General features: G+C 54.1%; 1 protein-coding gene across 3 annotated transcripts; it reads right to left on the bottom strand.

The window, feature by feature from the left end:
• Window positions 1-1,844: 1,844 nt before the first annotated feature.
• Window positions 1,845-26,715, bottom strand: FOXN4 (forkhead box N4). 3 transcript variants are annotated; one of them, XM_082700113.1, is made up of 10 exons: window positions 26,534-26,715; window positions 25,598-25,686; window positions 11,680-11,825; window positions 10,024-10,148; window positions 9,796-9,906; window positions 9,357-9,484; window positions 8,654-8,750; window positions 7,440-7,647; window positions 4,906-5,289; window positions 1,845-3,836 (listed from the first exon to the last, which is right to left on the bottom strand). In XM_082700113.1, the coding sequence occupies exons 2-10, from the start codon at window positions 25,681-25,683 to the stop codon at window positions 3,577-3,579; spliced, it is 1,545 nt and encodes a 514-aa protein (XP_082556239.1). In that variant the 5' UTR covers window positions 25,684-25,686; window positions 26,534-26,715; the 3' UTR covers window positions 1,845-3,576. The 3 variants fall into 3 exon arrangements, with proteins under 3 accessions (XP_082556239.1, XP_082556237.1, XP_082556238.1); XM_082700111.1 differs by having other exon boundaries at window positions 9,796-10,148; XM_082700112.1 differs by having other exon boundaries at window positions 9,796-10,148; window positions 25,598-25,683.

Raw genomic sequence — 26,715 nt, 5'->3', positions numbered from 1 at the left:
GGGGAAGCAGCAGGGCTGCTGGGAGTCCCACCTCCAGCCCTGAGTGCTCCCAGGTAAGCGTGCTCTGCCTCTCTGAGCCTCAGTTTCCTCTTCTGTAAAATGGCGTGTTTGTTTCCTGAGACAGCTGGTTAGTGGCTGAAAAACAACACACACTTGTTCTCTCGCAGTTCTGGAGATCACAAGTCTGAGACGGTCTCGCTGGGCCAGAGTCAGGGTGTTGTGAAGCCTGTGGTCCTTTGGGAGGCTCAGAGGGAAAGTCTGTTTGCTTATGTTTTCCTGTGTGGAGGGGCCCCTTTCTGTTGTCAGAGCTGGTGAGGTGTCCTCTTCAGCGCTGACACTGAACCTCCTGCCCCCTCTTTGACTTCTTAGGATCCGGGGTTACAACAGGGCTTACCTGGGTATCCAGGACCCCCTCCCTAGTTTCAGGGAAGCTAATACACAACCTTAATGCCACCTGCTCCCTTCCTCGCCCTTGCTGTAACAGAACCAAGTCACAGGGTTAGGACGTGGCCACCATCTGGAAGCCACTATTCCGCCTCCCACAGGGGATGGCACCTACTACCCCCCCCCCCAGGATAAATGAACTAAGCCATGTCACAGCACGTCGCAAAGTGAGCCCCCGTCCGCGTTCACCAGCGGCGTTGGTTAGAACGGGGGCGATTTCTCCCCGAGGGAAAAGAAAAGCTGCACGATCACGAGCTGAGTCTCCATTTTCTTATCTGGGAAATGGGTGAGTCTCCTGCCTCTGTGGGGGACTGAGCTGTCTGTACTCCTCAGGAGCAGCTTCCTGGGGCTTAGCTCGGTTCAGAGGGTGGCGAATGCCAAGCATTTTTCTCCGGAGTGACCATCTGCAGAGAAGTTGGTCTGTGAAGCCTCATTCCTTGGGTCTCGCCTTCGTGCTTTCTCCTGGGGTCAGCTCAGCCCCCGCACAGGTGGGGCTCAGGTTGGGATTAGGGCTCTGTCTTAGAGCTTGTGACCTTAGGACCTTGGTGTTTCTGCCTTGATTCTGTACATACGTGGTGGCCCTGCTTGCCCGCAGGAAGGAGTAGCGGACAGACTCAAGTAAAGCTTCTCAGCCATCTCCTTGGGGTGACCTGGCTGCTGAGACTTCGCCCTCCACTGAGGGCAGTGGGGGTGAAGGGAGTGATGTGCTCATTGGCCAGGCTTGGGTCACAGGGTCACCTTGGAGTCAAGCCGTGGAGGGAGTCTCTCCCTGTCACCTGTCTGTTTTCCCCAGAGGTGGACCTGGTCCGCCCTTCCCTGTCATCCTTCTAATCTTCCTTTCCTGCTCATTGTCACACGTGCATGGATCCGTCTCCCCAGGGAGTGTGCAAGCCACTCCCCAGAAGGGCTTAAGAGTTGACTCCTAATGAATGCATCCTTCTGCTGTTATCTTGGGTGGCAAGACCTTCCTTTATTCCCCAAGCCTCAGTTTCTTCATCTGCAAAATGGATGCAATAATGAAGCCAGGTGCCTGGTAGGGTCATAAGGAGGGTTGAAGGAGCTCATTTCCAGGAGGGTGTGGTGCTGAAAAGCATGCATTTGTTCCCACCTTATTACCTCCTGTGACCCCAGAAATGCACCAGAGGCGGCGCCATGGAGCTCTGACTCTGGAGTTTGGCACTCAGGGCCTCAGTCCTGCCTCCTTGGTTGGTCCGAGCCTCTTTTTTCTGAGCAATAAATGGGGTTTGTGTCCCTGCCTGAGGGATACCTGTTAAGAGCCTGGCACTGAGGGCTGGTGAATGGTGGCTGTGCTGATTTTCCCGATAATGACAATCTCCAAGGGGAACCTGGGCCAAGGGGAACCTGGCATCAGATCCCTGGGTTCAGTGTTTCTGTGATGTTGCCTCTCTGGGCCTCAGTCCCCCCCCCTCCCCCCCGTCTGTAAATGGGACCTCAGCTGTGAGCGGTGAGTGACAAACAGGGCTTTTGTCCTTCACCTCCGCCCACGCCTCCCTCTGAGCCACAGAGCTGCCGTTCGGCCTGTTTTGACAAAAGACAGTTATTCAACGCTACTCTGAGAGTCTTGGCGTCACCTGAACATGGGGTCTTCATTGGCAACAACTCAAACATCTTAACTTGTCGGGGGCCACATCCCGCAAAGCCACTGAGCAGTCCTGCTCAGATGGCCAGCACCAGGCTGTGTCTAAAGGTGAAGGCTGCTTGGCAGAAAGTTCCAGAACTAGGTAGCAAGTACTTCAAGATGGTCCTTTAAGACAAGCCCCAGCCTTGAGCCCTCCAGGCGGCTGTCTGATGAAGAGTCTGGTCCTCGGGTTTGGGGATGCCCAGACACAGCTGCACATCCAGCTGGTCAAGAGGGGACAGTGGTCCGAACCACCACTGCACTTCTCGGCATCGATGGGGCTGGAGGATCCTTCTCTTTTACCTTCTCTTTCCCCAGACCCGCTCTCCTGTCCCTCCCACCCACCGTCTGCAGAATCCACCACTTGTGAAATCAGTAATTGATAATGAGAGAAAAAAGAAAGAAAGAAAGAAAACCACATAAAAACAGCCATAGGGCAAGGACGAGGCAAGCAGGTGCCAATAAACACACCGCCTGGCAGCTCCGTCAGCCCTCTCACCACGCGGGGCAAGCTTTACATCGTCCCCTTTGCTTTTTTTCCCATCAGTGTCTTAAATCCCAGCATGAATGGCCCCCGCCATCCTTCCCATTCCCACCCTGGTCTCCCCTTCGGAAGCCCCCAAGCCTGGAGTGAGGAACACTCCTGTCTTCTTGGGCGCATGTGGGAAGAAATCTGGATCATGACTAAGCAGTCAGAAACGTATCTGGTCTCTGATTTAGAAAAAGAGAATGTCCCATAGTATCCCAAGAGCTTTTTGTTCTAAAAAACCAGCCCATGGCTCTAAGAGCCTGTTGGCGCCATGATCCTCTGGAGAAATTTAGGAGGAAGGGTTGCCGGGAGGCAGGCAGGGACCGGGGACTCTCATTCCAGGGCCAGTTCCAATCGATGCTGCAGAGGGGCTCCAATAAATATAAATAAAGGTACATGGGGGCCCAGGGCCCAGCATAGCGCAGGATCTGTTGTGTGCAATGGCCTGCAGGAAAAGTAGGGCTGGAGGGTGGGGGGCGCACGCCCATCCTGGAGTTCAGCCCGGGCTGGCAGAGGGGAGCTGCCGGTTCTGCCGGTTCTGCTTCTGGCCTCGGGGCCTGATCTCTGGAGACCCGAGTGGATGCTTAGCCCCAGAAGAATGATTTCAAGGGCCTCCCCGCTGGAGAGTTCCCATGGCGTACCAATGCGTCCCATCTCAAAGTCAGGCTGCAGGTCCTCTCAGGAGCCCGGCGGGGGTGCAGGCTCCAGAATCTCATTCTCAGATGTCACTCTCTGGGAGGAGCGTTGCGGGGGGGAGGTCGTTGAGGTCAGGGGAAGCTGGTGTGCCTGTCCATTCTCCTCTGTCCTTCTGACCTGGAGTGGGGGGAGTTGCCCAGAAGGCCTCCTGTGCGGGAGTGAGAGGGCCAGGGGCGCCAACAGGTGGAAGAGGCCTCACTTCCCGGTACACCAGGCTCCGGGGAGCTCTCTGCCAGGGGCTGGGGTGGGGGCAGACAAGGCCATCACCTCAAAGCAGGGCTATGGGCTTGTTCCCTGGGGCGCCCAGGTACTGGGAGGAGGAGGTGGTGGCTGACGCCGTCACGCTGTCTGGGGTCGAGTACGAGGCATAGAGACCTGTCACCTGCAAGTCTGGGAAGGACTGGTCACTCCCACCGGAGACGGGGGTCAGGCCTGAAGCCCCCAGCTCACAGCCAAGGGAAGAGTCTCCGAAGGCCCCCAGGGTGTCCAGGCTGAAGCCCCCATCCTTCATCTCCTCCCAGAGGTTCCCTTTCAAAGACAAAGGCATTTGGGTGAGCTGGCTTCAGGACAGATGGACCTGAGTTCAAGTCCTGTCTCAAGGAATAGGCAAAGACCGTGTGTAGGGTTCAAAGTCAGGGATTGCAGGGGAGGAGGCATGGAGAAGCCAAGTTCCAGCCCCAGCCCTCCCCCTTCCCACTGGGCATCCCAGGGAGTGTCGCTTCTGAGCCTCAGGCTCCTTGGGATGAGTGGAGACAATCAGAGACTCCATCCAACCCCCCCACCGCTGTTATCTTCCCAAGGTTTCAACAGGGGAATGTGTAGAAACATGGACTCTCTCTCAGGGTTCCCACCATGGCCCAGCCTGGGGACAAAACAACAATTTCCCTACATAATAATCCAGGGGGTCAGGCAGAGAGAGCAGAATATACCCTTTCACAGCTGTAAGTAACACCCTTACTAGCTAACTCACACACCTGCTAACCAGTCCATTCCCTCTCTCGACAGAGAACTCCCAGAGGGAGGGGCAGGGAGGAGTCCTCGGCCCTTGGCTGGCGCACAGTAGGAGCGCCCGTGTCACGAACAGATAAATCATAAGACACTTCCCTTGTCCGTGCAGGCATTCGATCATCTCCTATGTGCCAAGCACAACCGAGGGGCAGGCAGTGGGCCAGAGCGTGACCTGGCCTATGGCTGGCATACGCACACTGAAGCGGTTACTGAGTAAAAGCTGGAGGTTGGACAGCCCTGAGTGGAGGTACTGCTCTGCCCCTTACTAGCCGGGTGACTGTCAGGCCAGCAACCTCCCTTCTCTGTCTCATCTCCTCAGCAGCAGAATGGGGACAGGAAATGGCAGTGGCCTGCCAGGACCATTGCGTGGTGGGACTGGGGTGATGGCTAGGGCATACAGTAAGCACTCATGAAATGCTTGCTGTAATTCACCAGCAGGAGGCACTTGGGAAATACTTGTCCAAGGAATGAGCTGAGGGGTAAATGCAGATGGACCTCCACTTGCCTGCCCCCATCTTTCTGGCCCTGCAGCTTCTGCCACCCCCACCATCCCCTTCTGTCTCGCCCTACCCCGTTCCTGTAGCCTCACCCTGCAGAGCGAAGTCCATGATGCTGGGGTCCAGGGCGTCCACCTCGGTGCTCATGTCGGTGCTGATGTTGATGAAGTCCACAGGGGCCCTTCCCAGGGCAGGATGGGGCAGGGGACTGGGGCTCAGGTCTGGCAGGGCATGCAGGGGCGGGGTCTGTGCTGGGGCTGGAGAATCTGGGGCCAGATGTGCCTGGGGCTGGACCTGGTGGTGCAGGGGGACTGATTGCAAGGACAGGGTCACCAGGGGCTGGGGTGGGAGCTGGGAGACAGCCAGGCAGCGGTGGGCCATGGCCACCGTGGCGGCGTGAGTCAGCACAGTGGTCTCGGGGTTGCCAGGCCGTCTGCAGCTTTCTGGTCGGTCCGAAATCAGTTTGTCCAGCTCCTCTGCAGGCAAGGGAGAGGTCCCTCAGCAGCCGGCCTGTAGTTCCCAGGCCCCCCCGTTAGCATGTCTGTAACCTAGCAATTCCCTTGGATTCTCTGAACCTCGGTCTCTTCCTCTATGAGAGGGCACTGTGCACTCTGCACAGTGCTGTTGGGGAAATGTCATGAAATCACAGATTGCATAGGGTCTGTGAGGAATGAGGGAGCCTCACATGACAATGGTAGGTCCTCTCTTTGGGACAGTGCTTTAGCTCAAGGACGTCCCTGAAGCTAACAGCTCTGCAAGAGGAGGCAAGGCAGAGAGGACAGGTCCCACGACACTGGGACAAAATGTATGAACACACAAGGGGTCCTAGCCGCTCCCTGCTACTAAAGAGACATTAGGTGTTACTGTGGGTTGAAAATCGGATCCTCCTTAATGCTCTTGGTTATAAACAAGAGAGATGATTACTCTGAAATTATATCTGGTTGGTGGCTTGAGTCTCCTTGAATGTTACACTAGTTTGACACTGGACCACTAGGGTTCCGGGACCTATCTAAGATGGCACACGTTTTAGAAAAGAGGACACTTATGGGCGCCTGGGTGGCTCAGTTGATTAAGGGTCTGCCTTTGGCTCAGCTCATGATCCCAGGGTCCTGGGATCGAACCCCTGTGTCAGGCTCCTTACCCCACTAAGGGGCTATGGGATCACACCATGGTCCCCTTTTCCTCACTTTTTCGAATTATTCATCTCAGAGCTACACCCCCATCCTCCTTCATACCCAAATCTCAAGCTTGATGATCCCCACGGAATCAGGCTAAATATTCCTGAGGCTGGGTGGGATTAACCTTCCATTGGACATTTTCCAATGGATGTCACTTCTATGTCCCTCCCTGTCACATCTCTTAATTAACAAAAAAAAGCAGATGCAACATTTTTTGCTAATGTAAAAATACTTCATGCAGAGGGTTGAAGATTCAGAAAATACAGGAACATGTGAAGAATATCTTTTAGTCTTTCTGCATGTGTATGTGTGTGTCCATACACATAAATCCACACACATATAAATGAGTGGCTACACACACACATTTAAATATATGTGCATTTACTATATATTTAAAAATATGATTAGGCTGTGTTATATTGTCTTTTTTCACTTTTTGCATTGGGGTATATTTTTCTATTCCAAAAATATTCTTTTATTTTTTAAGATTTTATTTATTTATTTGACAGAAGGAGATCACAGGTAGACAGAGAGGCAAGGAGAGAGAAGGGGGAAAGCAGGCTCCCTGCTGAGCAGAGAGCCCAATGCGGGGCTCGATCCCAGGACTCTGGGATCATGACCTGAGCCGAAGGCAGAGGATTAACCGACTGAGCCACCCAGGCGCCCCTCAAAAATATTCTTGCAGCTCACCCTTGCATTATATCTATTTAACTAATTGCCTATCTCAATTGCTTTCAATTTTTACTAGTAGAAATAATTTTGTGGGCCTCCTAGGTGGCTCAGTGGATTAAGCTCAGGTCATGATCCCAAGGGTCCTTGTCAGGTTCCTTGCTCTGCAGAGAGTCTGCTTCTCCCTCTGCCCCTCCCCGCTGCTCAAGCTCTCCCTCTCTCTTGTATGTGCTCTCTCTCTTTCAAATCTTTAAAATAACTTTGTCTGTAAACCTTTTGTTGGAATTTTTGATATCCTCAGCATACATTACCAGAAGTAAAATAACTGGACCAAAAAAGTAGGGAACAGTTTGCAGGGTTTTTATATATTATTTTGACGTGGAAATGTCTCACCCATCCTATTATGAAGGTGCCTGTTTCTCCACATCTTAGCCCACACTGGGTGTTACTATTTTATTATTTTATTATTTTGAAACAAGGTGCCAAGGCAGTAGGCAATGTAAGAAAGCGATGTCCTCCCATGGTTGCTTAGTTTGGCATTTCTCTGTGAGAAACTAGGGGCTGCATTAGGAGACTGAACAGCTTTCCACAGGCCTCTGACCAGACCCTTCCGTGGACTTGCCCCAGGGGAGGCATGTTTCCCAGGAGGAAAGGAGGAAAGTCCACCAGGCACCCGTGGGGACACCCACCAGCGAGGCTGGTGACCTATGGGCAGGGACACGTATTGCGGGGGGCAGGGACACGTGTTGCGGGTGGCAGTGGGGGTGTCTAGGCCTCACCGGGGTTGGCCATGCTCCGGTGGATGGCAGCAAGGTCCTTCCTCTTCCACTTGTACATCTCCTCCTCCATCTTGTCGATGCGGGCCAGGTTCAGGGCCCACAGGCAGCCCTTGCGCGAGGAGCCACTCATCTTGTTCTCTACCTTCTCGAAGCACTTGTTCAGGGACAGGTTGTGTCTCACAGAGTTTTTCCAGCCATCGGGAGCTGTCTGTGGGGACAGATGAACGCACAGGAGATGCCCTCAGAGACCTTCTTGTAAGCCCTTCCTCTCCAGGGGCATCTCAGACACAAGCCTCAAGGGGCAAGGCATGGCAGTGGTGGAGTGAAGTGAGTCTGACGCCTGGCCTTAAGTTGGGAAGGCAAGAGAGACTGTGGGGACTGTGGCTCACCAGGAGGGCCACGCCCTTTTAAAGGGGCAACTGCATATCAGCTCCAGCCAACAGTTACTATGTGAGAACAAGCCCAGGGATGCCAAATTGTCCCCTCCTTCTCTCCTCCTTAGGAAGCAAGCGAGAGAGAGGATGCCATCATGCGGATAACTGACCGAGTATATTCAGTCATGTTTCAATGCTCATACTTAATTGTTAGGTAATCAGATACTACAGTGCAGCTCACATTCTAGCCCCTGTCCCCTGCACTCGCACATACCACTGTCTGCAATATTTCTGCGAAGGACACTGTCCAAGTCAGGGACCCTGCAGCTTGGTACCCTCTGACCTCCTTCCCTCCTTATTTCCCTTTGATGCCAACAAAAATAATGTTCGTGATGGCCAGTCACACGCCAGGAGTTGCCACGGCCCTTTACCCACAGAGTCCTCGCTCCCCTGGCCAGCTGGCTGTCATTCTCCCCATCTTACATAGGAGCAAACCAAGGCTCGGAGAAGCAATGGCTCTTGCCACATCTGTGTTCTGCATTAGGGTGTTTTGGGGAGTCTGTGTGGAGTCACTAAGCTGACCCCGCCATCTTCTGCTCTCCCCCACTCCAGGATGCCTGGTGAACTCCATCTCTGGGCAGAGTCCGACTCTAATGCCCCCTCTTCCTTCTGGGCTTCTTTGGCCATGCCTGTGTGAATGCACAGGTGTCTACGGCCATCACTGGGGACCTAAGACAGTGACCCATTTTAGTCTGGGGCCAGTCCCGGGTTCTGGCGGTGTGAGGGAGATGCCGGAGCAGCTGGCCTCTTAACCCCCTACACCCCACTGGGACTCCTCACCTTGAAGTAGGGGAAGTGCTCCTTCATGAAGCTGTAGATCTCACTCACAGGCAGGCTGCCTGTCTTGCTGTTCTTCAAGGCCATGGCGATCAGACAGCTGGAGGCGAAGGGTGGGGCAGGCCAGGATTAAAGGGGTCTCAGGCTGACAGCCCAAGGTCCCCTCTGCCAGGAAGTCTGCCCTGCTTGATCTCACCAGTACCAGCCCTTCCATACTCAAATGGTGTTAGCTCTGGTACCATTCCATGGCCCTAGGTCTTGCCCACCCCTTGCCCTTCTCCTTGACCCTGAGCTCAGACAGTGGCACCAGTCTGAGAAAACTCTTTTCCTCTCTTTATTCCTTCCCCATAGTGAATGTCTGTGGGCCTTTAGACTTAACTAGGCTGCTTACCACACACCCCCCACTCTTGCAGGGTACACAATATTATTTTGATGGCTTTTTACATCACAGGGAATCAAGGCTCAGAGAGGACAAGCTGCTTCCCCGAGGCCGCATGGTTTGGGAATGACAGAACGGAGCATCGGGCTCTGGGTCTAGAGTGGGTTCTCCAACCTGGGAGCTGATCCTTCCTAGAGCACGTCCCTTCTGGGGGCTCCCCACTTGCCAAAAGCTCCCCCCACCTTGCAAGTCTGAGCTGTCCTAAAGGCAGCCTGGCCTCTCTCCTCCCCTAGCCCCCCCACAGCCGCGGCCCATCCCGGACCTCACCTGTATGAGTAGATGGGCTTGGGGTAGTGTTTGGGGTGCAGTTCCTGAGATGAATGGACAGCCATGCGGGGCTGGGAGTACGGAGACCGTGCTCCAAATGGGGAGCCATACAGGCTCACGGGAGGGCACTTCCCACAGCCAGAGCAGGGAAGCATGGCAGAGAGAGAAGGTAAGAAAGGACATAAGCCACTCACAGGAACCCTACCCCACCCCAGGCTTGCTTTTTAGGAGATGTTATTTAGTAAGATGTGAAGTCACCGGCCCCAGGAGACAATCCTGTCTCTCTGCTCCCTGCGGGGGTTTTCGGGAACCCAGTGAATGACTCTGTGGGCATGGCGAAAGCTATCTCTGTGTTGCAGGAGAGTAAACTGAGGCTCAGAGAGGTTCCTGGCCAGCCCAATGCAGGGAGTCTAGGACCCTCCCCCCAGCGTCTGGGTACCTGCTGCGGGCCTGCGGGGAGTGGTAACTGTGTCTGGGGGGTGGACGAGTATAGCTGTGGCGAGTCCTGCAGGCCAGATGAGGGCTGGCCCCCCACAGGGATCTGGCTCACCTGCAGGGGCCACAAGAGGAGATAGAGGGGATTAGGGTGAGGGTGGATCAGCCCCGCCCTGGAGGACCCCCCCTCCCCCCGCCGCTCGAGCTCCCTGACCCCCGTGGTGATGCTTACAGTGGCTCCATGACTGGCTATGGGGCCCAGGCCAAGCATGCCTGGGGGGGCCACGCCAGCCGGGCCATGGAGCAGGGCACCTGCGGTAGCTCCCACGTGCAGGTCAGCCGCCCTGGCCAAGGCACCTGCAAAAGGGAAGCACGGAGAGGCTGCTGGGCCAGAGGAATGGGGTCTGCGGGCAGAATGGCTCCATCCCTGGACACCGCCAGAGGACAGAGCCTTCACCCACACCCTTGGGACCAGGTGCATGGCAGGTGCTTGGTAAATCACCACTCAGAGTGCAGTGCTGAGCTGTGGATTCCTACCAGCTGTGTGATCTGGGGCCTGCCTCAGTTTCCCCATCTGTACAGGGGAGCTCCCAAGATCACCTACATATGAAGTTGTTGTGGGGGATTAAGGGAGGTCATGTCTATACAGGGCTTATCACGTTGCTGGCTGCACGACCACATCTCGGTAAATAGGAGTCAGTAACTAATAATAACAATGATGTCATTAGTATCCCGGTTCTCGTCCATCGTGAAGCCCAAACATCAATTCAGCTCTCCTCCTCAGAATCGTATCTTGGGCACAGGGCCACCAGGCTTCGCTCTGAATGCCTTTGTGCCTCCTCTACCCTCTGCCAAGCCCTGCCCCTGAGCTAGTGGATGTCCTCACGCCTGCACTCCAGCCACCCGGTCCTGGGCCTGGGCCTGGGCAAGACACTGCCTTTTGTTGCAGATAAGAAAATAGGTCAGAGGGGAAAGTAGTTGCCCAAGGTTATGGATCTGGAGGTTCTAGATGAGGGTTTGGCAAACCCTGATCCAGCAAAGCCAGATCCAGCCTGTGCCATGTTTTTGTAAATAAAGTTTTATTGGTACATAGCTATGCCCGTTCATTTACATTGTCTGGGGCTGGGCTTGTACTAAAGGGACCCTATGGCCTATGGAGTCTAGATATTGACTACACGGCCTTTACAGAAAGAGTTTGCAGACCCCTGCTACAGACGTTTTGGCCAAGAACAATTTGTTCAATGAAATAAATATTCCTAGACCCTAATTTGTCAACTATTGGCACTTTTAATGTACCTTGATGATTGTTTTCAACACTTCTTATGCCACTATTTTGTCCACTTGCTATCACAGCAGCTAGCTGACATTTATTGAGCACCTACTGTGTGCCAGGACCGTCGGCACCTTCCAACGTATCCTCTCTCTAAAGATCGGGGTTCTGTAGGCTTCTTCAGTAAGGGGCCAGATAGCAAATATTTGAGGCTTTGCCAGCTGTATGGTTTATGTCTTTGGGTTTTTTACAACCGTTGAAGAATGCAAAACCATTCTGAACACAAGGGCAATACAAAAAATGGGCTGCAGGTTGCAGGCTGCCTTTGGCCTGCAGGCTGTAGTTTGCCAACTGCTTCAGCTGTTCACAAGCCGGGAAGGGGCAGAGAAGGGGCTGTCTTCATTCATCACTGAACCCTGGCACATGCTGGTGAGCACACGAATGCCCCCCATCCCTCCAAAGAAGGTGTCATCAGGCATGTTTTGCAAATGCAGTAAGAGGCACAGAGAGTGAGAGACTGTCATAGTCACCCAGTTGCTGGGGGGCAGTGCTGGGCGGCGCCCCTCCCCCCCACCCCTGCGCCGCGCCTCTCCCCACCCCCACCCCCCTTGTGCCTACCTGGGTGTGGGGGCAGCGCACCGGGGCCACCCAGGTCCATGCGGCCACTCGCCATCTGCTGCAGCCGTGGCACATCCACCGCTGTGAGCCATGACAGGGACTGCAGGTCCCCGGGAAGGTCATCATCACTGCAGGTAGCCAGGAGCCTACAGGGAGGGGCAGGAGCTCGGGCGGGGCGGGGAGCTCAGGTCGGCTCCTGGCCATGTAGGGAGGCGCCCCTCCACCTCTGGAATCATCCCTGGCCCCTCACCCCCCTGAGCCACCCTCATGTGTCCATCCCCTGGGCTAGGCGTGGTCCCTGGATCCCCACTTTGGCAGCCAGATCCCACATCCTCAAATCATGCCTGTGTTTACTGTATCTTACCTTAGTCCCTACCTAGCCCCCAAATAATAAACACTAATGTTTGTTGAACACATACTATGTGCCAGACACCATATCAAATCCTTCATGCGTGGTAAGTCATTGAACACTCTTCACCCCATGAAGCAAACGGTAGTGGTAGTATCCCCATTTTACAGATGGGGAAACTGAGGTGAGGAGCTCGGTGTTCAACAGGCACAGGCCTTTTCAATCCTGTTCAATCCCTGCAGCAGCCCTGAGAGGTCGGATACGCCCACAGGTCCCTCTTGCATTTGGGGAAACTGAGGCTTAGAGCGCTGAGTCGCTTGCCCAAAGCTACACGTAACAGGAAGTGGTGGGGCTGGGACCCAGGCAGCCAGGTCTGAAGCCCAAACTCTTCACCATGCCCCCAGCAGCCCCTGGAGAACCCCGTAGGACCCACATCCACCACCCCTCTACAGACTCTCCACAGAAAGAGAAAGGCTACCCACTGGGAATGGCAGGCAGGTCCCCCCAGTGTGGGGTAAACAGGCCTCCCCAGCACTCCTAAAGTCATGCTTGCCACACGGCTCCAAGGGCCCTGGGCTCCCATGGCAGTGTCTTGTCCACGGGATAAGGTGGCTGCAAACTGGCCCAGAGCCCACACCCGACCCACCAGGCCACCAGGCCAGGGCCCTTCTGGTGTGTGGCCCAGAGGTCCCCAGTCCACATTCTGAGAGCCACGGTTTAAGAATAAGTCTCAGGGCTTCCTAGGAAGGGAGGAGAGAGAAAGCAGCACAGCCTCCAGCCTTGTCCCGTGTGGGGCCGGGACCTATCATGGGGCATCCGTCTCAGCCCCCCAGGGCCGCCCTCCAGCTGGGGGCTCTCCCCCTGCTGCCCCGCTGTCCCTCGCCTTTTCTCTCCCCACTCCGTCCCACCTCGCCCGCGCTCGCTCTCTCTCCTTCTGTTTTAGGCCACAATTAGCGTTGCCATGGCCACAACTGCTCCTTGGTGCTGGGCCTGGGCCCTCAGCCCACCAGGCTGGCATCAGGTGACCATCAGGCTGCCCCAGCCATTGGCTGCCTTGTAGGAAAACAGGGCCTGGAAACGATTTGAAAACCCGGCCGGCCGTGTCAGCAGCAGCAGTTGGCCTGGCTGCTGTCCCCCGGCGGCCCATTGTGCGACAAACGACTGTTGCCCCCGTGGCACGTGGCCCCCATTGTCCTAAGGTATCTGTGCCATTGTCGTTGTGGCCCCCCTCCACACCCCCGGCTGCCACTCCTGCAGCCTGCTCGCAACTCATCTGGCGAGGGACAGCCACAGCCCAGGCCTAGGCGATGCCATCTGTCCCCTCAGGCCCGTGGAGACCATGGGGTGAGACTGAGGGGCAGGGCCTGGTGTGCCGCCCACCGCATGCATGGGGGCGTCTGGCCAGTCCCCCCCACCCCAGGACTGGCCAACCTCCCAGAGTCTGGTGTTGCGAGCCCTGCTCCTGCTCCCTTACCTGCTGTAGCTCCCCATTGCCCCTGCAGCTCTCTCTGGTTCTGGGGCAGCAGGAAGGAATGGAGGTGAGCTGCTGCTGGCAGGTTTCTGAAGCCAGAGCCCCCCCCCAGTGGTATTGGTTGGGGGGGGGGCTTGTAAACAAACTGGCTTTCTGGGTGCAAGCAGGGTCTCTGCCGGTTGGTGACTGACAGATCGTCCTCAGAGTGGTTAAGAGCTCGGGCTCTGGCTTCCAATCCTAGTCTTCACTTACCTGTGTACCAGGGCCACTGACTTATTCTCTGTGAGCCTCAGTTTTTCATCTGTAAAATAGGGCTAATAACATTTCCTTTCTCCTAGGGTGTCAGGAGGATTCAGCAGTGATCACACGGAAAGCCCTTAGAACAGTGTCTGACTCGGCTGCGATCAAGATTCACTCATACCAGTATTAATGTTACTATCAGCCAGGTCCCTAGAGAACTGGAAGTCTGTGGAAGCTTTGGGCTCTGTGGTCTCAAGGACCCGCCTCTGTTGCTGCAACCACCAGCGGCTCCCGTGTACTGAGCACTGCCTCTATGCTCTCTCCCCATTCTGCAGACAGAGAAACTGAGACTCCCAAGCAGTCACTTAAATGCCTAAGAGCCTGTTTCCCCATGAAGGGAGGATTGCAGAAGGTTAACAATGCTGCTGAGCTCGTGGTGGGGGAGGGTGCGGAGTAAATGGTGCTATTCTGACTGTGTTTTTATGGGGTTTTTTGGTCCTGCTGTTTGTGTGCCCCGACCCCGGCTCTCCATTCCTTCAGCATCACCCACACCCACACACACAAACCTATGAGAAGCACAAGCAGCCTCCTGCGGCCACCCAGTGTCTGTTCCAGCCACCCTCCCCATCCTGGGACCCCCGAGCATGGTCCCACCGCCATGCCTTAGCAATTCCCCCTGCAAGGAGTGCTGCTCTTTTGCTTCCTTCCCCCACCCCCCTTCAAAACGGTGCCCATCCCTGGAGGCTCACTGCACATTGTCTTCTGGCCTCTTACTGTGAAAGCGCCTTCAGACATCATCTCATCTCACCACACATTTGATCCATGGGGAAACTGAGGTTAGAAGGGAAACATTTTGCTTCTGATTCATAGTCCAGAAAAAGACCAGGGCTAGGGCTCCGGGCTGTCTGTGCGGGCTCATTCCAGCCCAAGAGTGACTTGTCATCCAGGAAGTCTTGGCCATCCCGACCCCAAGCTCAGGGATCCCTCTGCATCCTGGCTGCTCCCTGCACCTTGTCAGGGCCAGTAAGTTTGTGCTGCTGTCTCTCTGCCCCCTACTGCCACTGTCGGATCACTGAGGGCTTAAATGCCTTCTTGGCTGGTTGAAATAAGCTGACCCCCAGGCCACCAACCCAAAGAATGGTGCGACAGTGGCTCTCATGTCCAGAATTTCTAACACCCACAGAGCTAGCCTCTGCCTCCCTGACTCCTTGCAACAGCCTCCAACAGGGACAGGGAGCAGGCAGCCCCACTGTACAGATGAGGAAATTGAAGCCACCCAAGACTTGAACCCAGGTCTGTCTGCTCCATCAGAGGGCCCCTGGGGGTGATGCTCCCCTGCCCCATGAACTTGGGGCTCACGAGTGGGGCTGTGGATACCAGCATTGCCCAGGACTTGATTCAAATGCAGAGTTCAAGACCCAGCCCAGAGCCTGGGGTCCCACCCATGAGCTGTGGAAGCCACATTTGGCACCTCCCAGCAAAGCTCCGGGGGAAGGACAGCTCCAGGGTGGTGTGACAGGACCTTGGGAGGGCACAGTGCAAGCTTTGACTAGACAAATCTGGGTTCAAGTCCTGGTGACCCCTAGCTGTGAGGCCTCAGACAAGCCACTTCTGGTCCCTGAGTCTCCATTTTCTCATCTGGAAAATGGGAGTATAACTGTCTCTGTCTCCTTGGGTGGTTTCGAGGAGCCCACAGGCCAGTGTGTATTCCACCTTGAACCCAGGCCTGGTCCCCATTCTCCCTTTGGGATCGGTGGCCAGGCCCCGTGCCCCCTGCTGGGCCTCCCTCCTGCCCTTGCCTAACACTGGCATCTCCCATCCCCACCTGTCCCCTGCCATGGACATGGACACCCTGAAGCTCTGTGGTGGGGGTCCGCTGGCCCTGAAGCCTGGCTCACTTCCCTCATCCCCCATATTCAGGCCTCTTCCCCGTGCGCCCCAGGAACCGGGAGGCAGTGCGCCAGGCCCTAAATAGGTCCCGTCCCCATTGCCAGGCCCAGGTCCTTACCCATCTGTCTCCTCCACTCCCTGCAGAGGCATGTCAGCCCTCTGTCCACAGTGCTGGTGCTGTGTGAAGCACCTGCCACCTGTCCCTCACCAAGGCCTAGAGTTCCCTCGTTAAAGATGCCCTGGTGAGCCCCATTCCTACTCTCTTCTAGCACTTCCTTGCAAATGGCATAAACCACAGGGTCATCAGCTGGTGTCACCTGAGAAAGACTTCTTGGTTTGAGAACCACTCTGTCTTCCCAGCCAGAGGCCCTTGGACGGGCGTGTAATCTCCAGCCTCAGCTGTCCCACCTGTAAGATGGGTCAAGGGGTAATGCCAGCACCAATTCCTTGTACCCATCCCCAGAGCTGGGGTGATGGTGTATAGCGGACATGGTTTTTGTGAGACATGCGCCATCAGCGAGGGTCTGGGATTCCTCCCTGGGGGATGTGTATGTGTGGCCTTCTACCAGTCCCCTGAGTGGGTTTCCCCTCTACTGGGAGAAGACAGGACATTTGCAATTCAAAGGAAAAGGCAAAATCCAGCCCTACCATCCTGGGGGTCTCCCAAGACCCCTCCTGCTCACTCTCTCTAGGTCTGTCTTTTCAGTCTCTGGGTCAGGAGGTATTTCCAAAGAGGACAGGGGCTGTACCCCACCCCCAGCTCTCAGGCACCCCCAGTTCTGGCAGGGAGGAGGCCAGGACCAGGGCTAGGACCAGGGCTGAGTCCACAGCTGGGAGCAGGAGCCCCTAGAAGAACCTGATGTTGAAGCAGGGAACCTTATACTCCCTGAGGGAGGAGCTGTACCCCCAGAGCCCAGTATAGAGCCAGGCACACAGCAGGTGTTCAAAAAGTCCTCACGATTGGACAAATGAACAAATAGACCCAGCCTTCTAGATGTCCCCACTCCCACTGCCCCCCTGCCCCCCAGGGCCAGGCAAGGGTGAAAGGCCCAGCTTAATTTTATTTAATTTTATAAAAGCCTATGGAAATCGCTTGGGGTGGGCAAGTCCCTGCTGTGTGCCCAGCCCGATCAGGCAGGTGTGGTTACTTGTTACCGCCTTCCCATTTACCAGATGGAGATACTGAGGCCAGGGAGAAATAGGCCTGTCTACGGCCCCCCAACTGGGGACTGGGCTGGTTACAGCCCCATTGTCCTCTCTCCCTGCCCCATAAGGAACAGTTAAAGAAATATTTTCTGTGGATTCTAGAAAATTCTAGCACTGTGCTATCCATAGGAAGCCACACGTGACTATTTAAATTTACTAAAATTAGGTACAGATTTCGTTTCTTCATCCTACCAGCCACATTTCAAGGGTTCAATGGCCACACATGGCCAGTGCCTGCTGTATTGGACAGCATGGAATTGGAACATTTCCATCACCACAGAAAGTTCTTACAAGACAGTGGTGGTCTGGAACATTCTTTTCAGTCATGATGGAAAAATCTGTGGTGTTTCCACATTGCCTTAAAATTGGAAATATGATTAAGGTTTGGAAATTTCAGGAGCTGATTTCATGGAATTTTTGTTTTAGTATGTTTCATTATAAAAGACTCCCCCACTTTACCTCCTACCAGGGAGGAAGTTATAGGAGAGCTCTGTAAAAATGGGGACCTTGTACTAAGGCAGCTCACAAAGTAGTGAGCTCTCTTTCATGGGGGGCATTCAAGCAGGAGTTGATGGATGACCGGTCAGGCCCCTACTGGATGAAAGATGAGCCCAAGCCTCCTCCAAGTTCCCTTTGATGCCAAGACCCCACAGCTCAAGGGAGCAGCCTGCACGTAGTCTCTGCTCACATTTCCAAAGTTCTATCATCTTGGGGAAGTGCTTCTTCCTCTCTCGGCCTCAGTTTCCCCATCTGTTTATGCAACAGTGTCAGAGTAGACAATGGTTAGGGGAAGGCATGAACCCCAAGGTGGGTGGACCAGGGTCTGAACACTCCTGGCTGTGTGTTGGTCACCTGCTCTGGGGCTCAGTGTATAAAACAGGAATAGTAAAGACATCTACCCGGAGGTGATGGGCAAGGACGTCACCCTAGCTCATTAGCATCAGACCAGATGAAACATCAAGTTTTCCACTGAAAAATCAGGTTGTTAAAATCAGGGGTCCCAAAGGTGATCCCGGATAGGGCTTCCCTTCTCAAACCAACTGGGGCATTTATTATCAACAGGGGGTCCCTCCTCATTAACGAGTGGAGAGCTTTTGGGGCAAAATGAAAATAAAAAAACCTATCTGGCTCCCCAGGGTCCCCTAAATTCAGCAACAGCTCCCCACCGCACACAGGGACATATCCATCCTTTCCTTATTAGAACCCCCCACCACACACTCCCCTGGGGGGGTGTCGTCACCCCTGTTCATAGATAGGAGAGGTGAGGCCGAGCCAGGAGAATTTGCCTCCGCAGCCTCTGGCCAATGGCCTCAGGTACCCGCTCCAGCACTTTTCCCTGGGCCTCAGTTTCCCCATCTGGAACACCACGGGTCTGAGCCCCTTCCATCTCGGTGGGTCTGCCACTGGGATGGACACACAGCCTGCAGGGCCACTCGGGGTAGACTGCAGAGGGAGTGGGGGATGCGGGAGGCTGTGGTTAGACCCTGGTTAGGAGCCAGGTGGTAGCCCGGGGAATAGTCTATCAGCAGTGTACTCATCTGGCCGACATTTTCCAAGAGCCTACTATGTGCTGATTATTCTACGTGTCTCATCTGTGGGCCCTTGTGAGTTTGCTCATCAGAAGTCCCAAGCCTTCTGCAATACCACACTCCGATCCTATCCCAGCTAGCACCTCCCCACTCCCCACCCCTGTTGCCTTTTATGGGGCATTTTAAAGTTGGGATGACAAGTGTCGGCTCTGGGGTCAGCCAGGCCTAGATTTGAATTCCATGCAGCTACTTAGTAGCTCTGAGACTGGTCTGCAGGAGTCTACCTCTCTAGGGCTCAGTTTGCTCATCTGTACCATGGGGTGCTAACATCTGTGCCCATTCTCAGAGTATTTGTTGCAGGGCGGGGGGGAGGGGTGTTCCCAGCCCACCTGTGTGCCTTGCGTGGCAGTGTTTGCATGATTATAACCATCTTCTAAAAAGTGAGCATCCAGCAGAGTGGGCTCTGGTACCCGCTCCAGCGGTAGAAGCACTAGCAGAGTGTCCCTGAACTCCTGAAATATTCCCTGAACTCCAACTCGCTGTGCTGGGTGGCAAGCACACAGAAGGGCCTCTGTCCAAGGAGATAACTTTCTAAGTGACCCAGGATGGAGGGTTGGTCCCCTAGCATGCCTACCTCCCTGCCAGCCCTCTTTGGTCTACACCTCCCTCAACTCTCAAAAGTCTGCGGAATGGCTCCTTGGCAAACCCATTTCTCAGATTGCTGAGGCTCAGAGAGGCAAAGGGATAGCGCTCAGCCAAACAGCATGGAAGCAAAAGAGCTGGGGCTTAAACCACCCACCCTGGAGCCTCTTTGCTTGGTCTCTCTGCCAGTTTAGCTGAAATAAATCAAGCTGTGGGCAGGAAGAGTGAGTCAGTATCCTCATTTTTAGAAGGATCAGATGGGCGCCTCCTTGGCAACCCTGGGCAAAGCGAGGCACCACTGGAGTCCATGACTGTCATACTATACGGACCAGGGGACCAACCTGACGACGTTAATTAACAATGTCCTTAATTAATCAGCGTGCCGCTGGAGGGATGGGAGCTGAGCCAAGAGGGCAGGGCACTGCAAGGGTGAGCCCGGGGACACCTGGATTCCAGGCCTGGCCCTACTCCTAACAGAGGTCCTTGTGCAGGTAACTCAGTGCCTGTGAGATTCCACTTGCGCATGAGTGGGCAAGACGGGGGAAGAGGGCCTGTCGCTTGGTTCAGGGCAAACCACAGGAAGGGTATGGAACACCATTTGGCTCAAGGGCTAGACAACTATTTGTGGAATGGATGGATTTAACACCTAGCAGTCAGAGTAGCCTTTCAAAAGAGATGTGAGAATGTGGCCCTGTCCTTAAAACCCGTTAGGGGAGTAAGGGTCCAGGTACTCACTGTGGTCTGGCCTGGCCGCCTCCCACCCCTGCCTTCCCCTCCTGTCCTCATCTCCTCTGTTCTAGCAAACCTATCTATCCTTGAGTTCCTCAAACATTCTAAGTGCTCTTTGCATATGCTGTTCCCTCTGCCCGGAATGCTATTCTATGCAGTCATTTGCGGCTGGCTCCTCCTCATGCTACTCAGCACAGCCCAAATCTTCCCTCCTCAGAGAGGTTCCCCTGGCCTCTGGGGGTTCTTCCTGTATGTGTCTGCAGAACATTAAGCATTTTTCAAGTATTCATTTATGTATGCTTCCAGTCTTTCCACGCTAAGAGGGCAAGGACTAGGAGGCCCTATGTTTTGTTCAGCACAGGGCCTGGCACCCTATGGGCATTTATTACCTCTTTGCTAAAATAAGAGAAGGTGGAAGGATACCCCCGCCCAGCCGCCCAGCTCAACTAGAATGTGACTTGCATTGCCCAGTCTCTAGCCATTTCCTGCCTGGCTTGGCCATACCCCCACCCCAGGAAGCCTCCCAGACCCGTCCAGTATCTCCCAGTCTTTCCATTCCCTGGAATGATTAGAGCTTTTAATGTCTACATAGCATAGACCCCTGAGATCACCCATTAATTTTACTCAGGCATTGCCAAGCCCCACCTTCCAGATACTAAACTCCTGGAGGTCAGGGATGACTTTGCCTTATACATGATTACAGTCACAGAGTGACCAGCACAGCTTTCATTCTTTGACAAATATTTGTCCCCTCTTCCCCAAAGTGAGCTGGACCCCTGCGGCCACTGCCTCCTGTTGCTATAAAAGTAAAACTCCATGGAGCCCTTGCTAAGGGACTTGGCGGTGCCTGCAGTGGGCCACCTGTATTGGGGGAAGGATTACTGTTTCTGTGGAGATTTTCGCTTACAGAGCTCCCGTGCAAAGCCCGCAGTGAACTCTGTTTCCTATATCGGGGTTCCTTAATGTTAATACAGTAATTGTGCCATGGAAGGAAACAACCGTTTATGACCCAAATCCCATCTTAACAAAGCTATGTTACCTTGGGTGAATCACTTCACCCCTCTGCACCTTGATTTTCCCATCTATAAAATGGAATCATTCTCCTAATAATTTCCACCATGGACGGCAGCTGTAAGGATAAGATCAGAGAAGGTAGAAGAGAGCCCAGCACATGGCAGGTGCTCAGACAATGTTCCTTCTTTCCTCTCCTCTGGCTTTGCATGGTCCCTAGGAGGGGTTCCCACAGCAAAAACTGTCTTTGGAGAAACACGTTACCAACCCAGCGGAGCACAAGACAGAGGCACATTCAGGCCTGGGATATCACTTCTGCTCTGATTACAACACGGAGGTTTTACCTGCCTCCTGGAGATGTGGTTGGTAGGAAATTGTTACATTACCACAAACTGTTCCTGTTTCCAATTCAACCTGTACACAAAAGGGACTAAGCATCTCATGGTGGTGTTTATTTAGCTAACGTAGCTTTTGAAATATCTTTTGTAACCGTTTACAGGAAAAAGAAAACCAAATGCAGTTTAGCAAGCTCGGGAATTCCCAGCGGGGCCAAGAGTAAGCTTAGTATGAAATGATTTGATTAGGAGCCTGGAAAAGAGAATCTTTCCTTTCTAGAACTCTGCTGGAACTTGGTGGGAGGGTGGGCAGTGGGTTTGTGCATGTGTGTGCCCATGAATCTTGGGGTGGAACCCAAGACTCCAAAGGAAGTCTGGACCCCCGGGAAGGCTACCTCTCTTTTCCTTGCCTGCAAGGTAGCCTGAGGAGCTTCTGGTCACCCGGAAAGAGAAGGGGTATACAGATGTGGGGACTGTCACTGCCCCCACCCTCCCTCCTGCAAGGAGGTCACAACCAATGGGCAGAGCCACACTGATGGTGGGGAAACCACCTCCCCTCCCCCACAGCTCAGCAGGGAGCTCGAGAGGAAAAGCAGGTGGCGTCTGCCCACCCAGGTCCACACGGTAGGGTCCTGTCATCATTTGAGTATAAACCTCCCTGCCTTTCCGTGGATGTGTTCTTATGTGCTACTGAGCAAGCCAGCCATCTCCCAATGAATATTTATTAAGCATCCATTCTGTGTCCAGCACTGTGGTTCAGAGATGAGAAAACCAGTGTCCAAAGAGAGGAGGGGTTTTGTGCACATCTTGAGGGGGGATATGGCTCTGGGAGAAGGTGAGGGTCCAAGGAGCCAGCAGTCTACCTTCTTTCTCTGGGCCTCAGTTGCCCAATCTGTAAAAGGAGATGGCTGGACCTGACCTCTAGGATAAATTCTTGAAGTTGGGGCAAGGGGTGGAAACATGCTGTTCTGCCTCTTCCTGAATGTATGCCTCTGGACTCCGTCTCCTTGTCTGTGAATTGGGATCATGCCAGCACCTAATTTCATGGTTGTTATATGAAGACTGAATGGGATAGGGAGCTTCCTAAGGAGTTTCATGGGTTTCTGGCACACAGTAGGTGCTTAGGAAGTTGTTATTTTGCAGAACCTTGGCGAGCGTACTTCCTTCCCAGCCCCGAGCCAAAGGGGTACAGGCTAACTCGCATCTAACTTAAGCCGTTGCTGTGGTTGGTGGGGTCAGGGCTGGCCCTGCCCTGGCCCCAGGCCCCAGCGTCACAGGCAGGGAGCCTCTGCCAATTTGCTGTCTAAGCCAAGCCACTGACTCCCCAACAGCTCTCCCGGGGGTGGGGGGGTGGGGGAGTGGGGGGGTGGGAGGGGGGTAGGGCAGCCTCCAGCTGCTGTCCCCCAGCCCCGCCCCCTCCATCCCCACACACAGCCATTGAAAGCTAACGGCCAAAGGCGGCCCTTGGGGATGGAGGGCTGTGTGGAGGGCTGCAAGGGGGCTGGAAACAGGCTGGACCAGCAGCCTGAGTGGTCCTTGGAGCCATTCCCTGGAGACGCAAGAGAGGCAATGAGAAGCCCATAAACTTCTCCTTGGCTATTATTCAGGGAGAAAAATGGGAGTGGTTGGAAGGGGCCAGAGAGATGCTACGTGATCATCGAAGCTCTCCTCCATGAGAAAGCACTCCATTCCAGGTCTGGCCGAACTCCTTTTCGGCAGAAAAATCACTGCAGAATCCTTGCAATGACTTGTGACCCAGGTTCTCTCATTACTCCATTTCACAGATGAAGAGAGTGAGGCACAGAGAGGGATAGTGACTTGTCTGGAATCACACAGCGGCAAAATGGCAGAGCAACTTATTTTGTTCCAGCCCTTGCATTCTTCACCAGTGGGACATGGGAGTGGAGTGGATGTGGGGGTGACAATACCCTCTGGGTGAGACAGCTTCTGGTTCGACCGCCTTTACCCATGACTGTGTCATCGTGTAAAGCCAGTTCAACAGGTCAAGCCTTGGTTTCCTCATCTGCAAACCGGGCAGAGGCAAGCTACACTCATGGGGATGGTTGTGGCACAGGTAGTGAAGGCTTAAGAGACCACCAGCTGCAATTCTTTTGATTACTACCCTGCCTTCCAGGCATGCTCGCTGTGGAACCATGCAAACAGGAAAGGCAGTATGCCCAGGCAACTCTGGGTGGGGGCTGAGGCTGGACTGCTCCTTGCTCTACTGGCCCCAGCCCTGCCAGCTGGTCAGGGAACTGGGTAGGCACTGAGGGTTCCCCCGCACCCCAGCCCCTGCTCCCCCCGTAAGCTTACTGCCTGCTCTCTGCTGTTTCTGGACACAAGCAGCTTGCCCAGTGCCCCCAGACAGTTTGTGAGCTGGGCTGGCCAAGACACAGGGGACTGAGACCCCAAGGGTTAGAGCAGGTGGGAGCCCCTGTTGGGCAGTACCTGGGAGAAGGTGAGGGTCCAAGGAACTCCCTAGAACCCCTCTCTCACAGCAAGCCAGCCTCGTTGATGGAACTAAGTCATAAGAACAAGAGCACCTGCTGGTTCTGTGTCTCTTGCCCTATAAAATGGACCCAGTTCTTCCAGCAGCCACAGGAAGGACATGCCCTCATCGTGTTCATTTGAAAGGTGAGGAAACTCAACTTGTCCAAAGCTGGCTTTTGAACTTGCACACACATCTGACTCCAGAGCAGCCGCTGTTCTCATCCCGATTTCCTAACTCTGGGGCTTTTACGGGATGCCTGAGGCAACAATAAAGCTCTATGGTACTAGGGAAGCAATGGCTTCCCTCACCTCCCAACGCTGGCTTCCAGCTGGGAGGACAGAGGGAGAGCCACCCCCAGACTGGAGTGCCTCCTGGGGGCCAGACAATTTCATAGATATTGCACTTAAAACCAGTGAGAGGTAACTTTTATGAGCCCGGCTGTGCAGACAAATGAAGGTTCAGAAGGGAAATTGCCCAGGATCATGCAACTGGCAAGTGGCTGAGCTGGAAATTGTGTTTAATCTTTCTAATAACTCCATGCGGTGGGTACTATTTCTAGTCCCATTTTATGGATGAAGGAAACTCAGACTGCTCTGCACAGCCAGAAGAGCTGGGATCATAACTGATTTCACAGCCCAAGCTCCTAACACCCTCAGGCTGCCCCCAGTCCACCTGCCTTGATTTAAACCCGTTCGGGGCTGGAAAGAAGCCTAGAGGTCCGTGGTTGTGTACTTTCCTGCTTTCCATTAAAGATTTTATTTCATTGCTCCAAGCCTTGGTTCTTCACTTGTACAGTGGAGGCTAATCAGAGCAGCTCCCAAGCTAGGCATACAGTAGGTGCTCAAAGAATGCTACATGCCTGGAGTCCATCTGGGGTCCCGGACCGGCACACAGTAAGCTCTCAGCAAATAGCTGTTTGCATTTGCGTCTTCATTTGGATCTCAGAAAGCAACCTCCAGGCCCACAGCCCTGAAGAAGCAACCTCCCTCTAATTGGGGGCCTCCGTCCATCCCAGAGGGCACTGCTGGGGAGTTGCAGTGGCCCCCAGGAGGCCAGACAGCCCCTGGGTAAACAGGACTGATCCGAGGTGACAGCCTGCTCTTCCCAGGCCAGGCGCTGTCCTGTCCCTACTCCATAATCTGGGCTGTGCCCCCTCAACCCATGAACGTGTCTTCCCTGATGGGTGGGGCACTGGGAACCAACCAGTTCAGGCCTCTTGGGCTCAAGGGAGAGTGGCTGGGAGGAGACTCCAGATCATTCCTTTTTCTCCCTCTCTTTGCTATGTGACCTTGCACAAACCCTTTCTCCCTTCTTGGCCTCAGTCTCCCCAGCTGTAAAAGCAGGGAACGGGACGGGACTGGTTGACCCCTTAGGGGCCGTCTGAGCTCTGAGGTTTGAAGACAAAAAGGCAAAGGCTCTGTGGAGCTTTCCCCCACCCAATTGTACCTCGTTTCATCCTGTCTCAAGAAATCATTTATTTTGGCCCCAGACTCCACCAAATTTATTCCTCAAATACATGAGACCCAGGAGAGACCTTAATTCAAGAGCATCATTTAACTGACAAGCAAATGAGGCCCAGAGAGGGCAAGGGACTTGCTCAAAATCATACAGCCAAGCTAAGAATTCAGGAGTTCCCACTCACAACTTTTCCAGCATCCAAAGAGGATGTAAGCCAGTTCCTCCCACCACCACAACCCCCCCCCCAAAGCTTTTGGGGGGGCATTTCCTGGAGCCCCTTTGGGGCCATAGTAGGGGAAGCAATCTATTGTCTTAACATTCGCCAGGATGCCCTGTCTCTCACCCAGGAGGGGACCTCCCTTGGAAGAGACAAAAGATTGGGCTTTGAGAGGTCCCGTTTCCCCAGGCCACAAGCCCAGACACTCTCAGGGAGATCTTCTCCCTCTCTTGCAAAATCACAGAATTTAATGTAACAATAGTTCTTGGGCAGAAACCATAAACATTAGCACAGAAACACTTTACACAATTTGAAAATATAGCGACTGTTATTGCTGAAGCAACCCTCACCTGTACTCCTGCGGAGAGGGGTGGTGGTTTTGCCCTGAGTTTCGAATAATTCCTGACATCATGGATGAGATGTCACTTTCTATCATCTCCTTGGGGAAAAGACAAGAAGGAAAACAAAACAAAACAAAACAACTCCCATCAGTGACAATGTGGACAGGGTAGGAAGTTGGTTTTCCCACAGCTCTGAAGGATGGAACTCAAACAACTAGCAGAACACTTCAAAAAGAAAAAAAAAAAAAGGTGGTACTAGAGGATTTCTGGACATCAGAGGTCACTTTCCCAGGGCAAGTCTACAGGGTTCCAGAAGCAAAGGAAGAGAATGGAATGGAATTGCAGGTTCTTTCGAATTCGTGGGAAAAGGGGAGGAAGACTCTAGAATCCAAATGTCAAGTCTTGGAAAATGTGGACTTGCAAAATAGAAATCAGAAAAACCAGATTCTCTTCCCAGCCTATTTTCAACCGCAGCTCTGTTACAATCACTTTGAAAATAAAAAAAAATTTCAAAAAAAGGACAGCTTGATGTGTCATGTATGTATCTCTGGGGGAACCAAATTCCCACTAGCAAAGGGAATAATCCCCGCTAGGCTCTCGCCCTTGAAATGCCTACAGAAATGCCACATGCCCTGGATGGAAATTCAGTCCAACCCCCCCCCCGCACCCCCCCCCCCGCCACACAGAAACACAGCCTTAAAAACAAAACAAAACAAAACAAAACTTCCCTGAGTTTCTCAAACTTCAATCCTGAAACCAACGCAGAAACCCACCAAAAGACTCTCAGTTCCGCCCCAAAAGTCACTCAGGGACTCCCGGGAAGGAGAAAAGGGGAGCAGAGAGAGGTAGTCCCCACGGCCCCTGCACCCGGGTCTCCACCCCTGGAAATGCAATGCTGGGCACTGCCCCGGAGGAGGGAGCAAAGCCGACCCTGCAAGGTGGTACCTGGCGCGGATCCTCGCCGGGTCGCCGCTGCAGGCTCTCCTGGGGCGGGCGGGGGTTTTGGAGGGGGGCTCCCTCGCGCTCTCCCCTCGCGTTCCGCAATTTGGCCGCCGTCGCGGCTCGAGCCGTTTTTAAATTTCCCTCTCTGGAGCTGTCCAGCTCAGAGCATGCGCAGTAGCCGTGCA

This window comes from Mustela nivalis (genome assembly GCF_964662115.1).
Source record: "Mustela nivalis genome assembly, chromosome: 14".
In the NCBI taxonomy this organism is placed as follows: domain Eukaryota; kingdom Metazoa; phylum Chordata; class Mammalia; order Carnivora; family Mustelidae; genus Mustela; species Mustela nivalis.
This window is presented reverse-complemented; position numbering and strand designations above follow the sequence as displayed.

Coding starts and splice junctions, on each gene's coding strand:
- FOXN4 (XM_082700111.1), bottom strand. CDS start 25,683: ATGATAGAAAGTGACATCTCATCCATGATGTCAGGAATTATTCGAAAC. Junction 10,149..11,679: donor TGCGCTGCCCCCACACCCAG/GTAGGCACAAGG, acceptor TCCCTTTTGCAG/GTGCCTTGGCCAGGGCGGCT. Junction 9,485..9,795: donor TCCCCGCAGGCCCGCAGCAG/GTACCCAGACGC, acceptor GGCTGTGGGAAG/TGCCCTCCCGTGAGCCTGTA.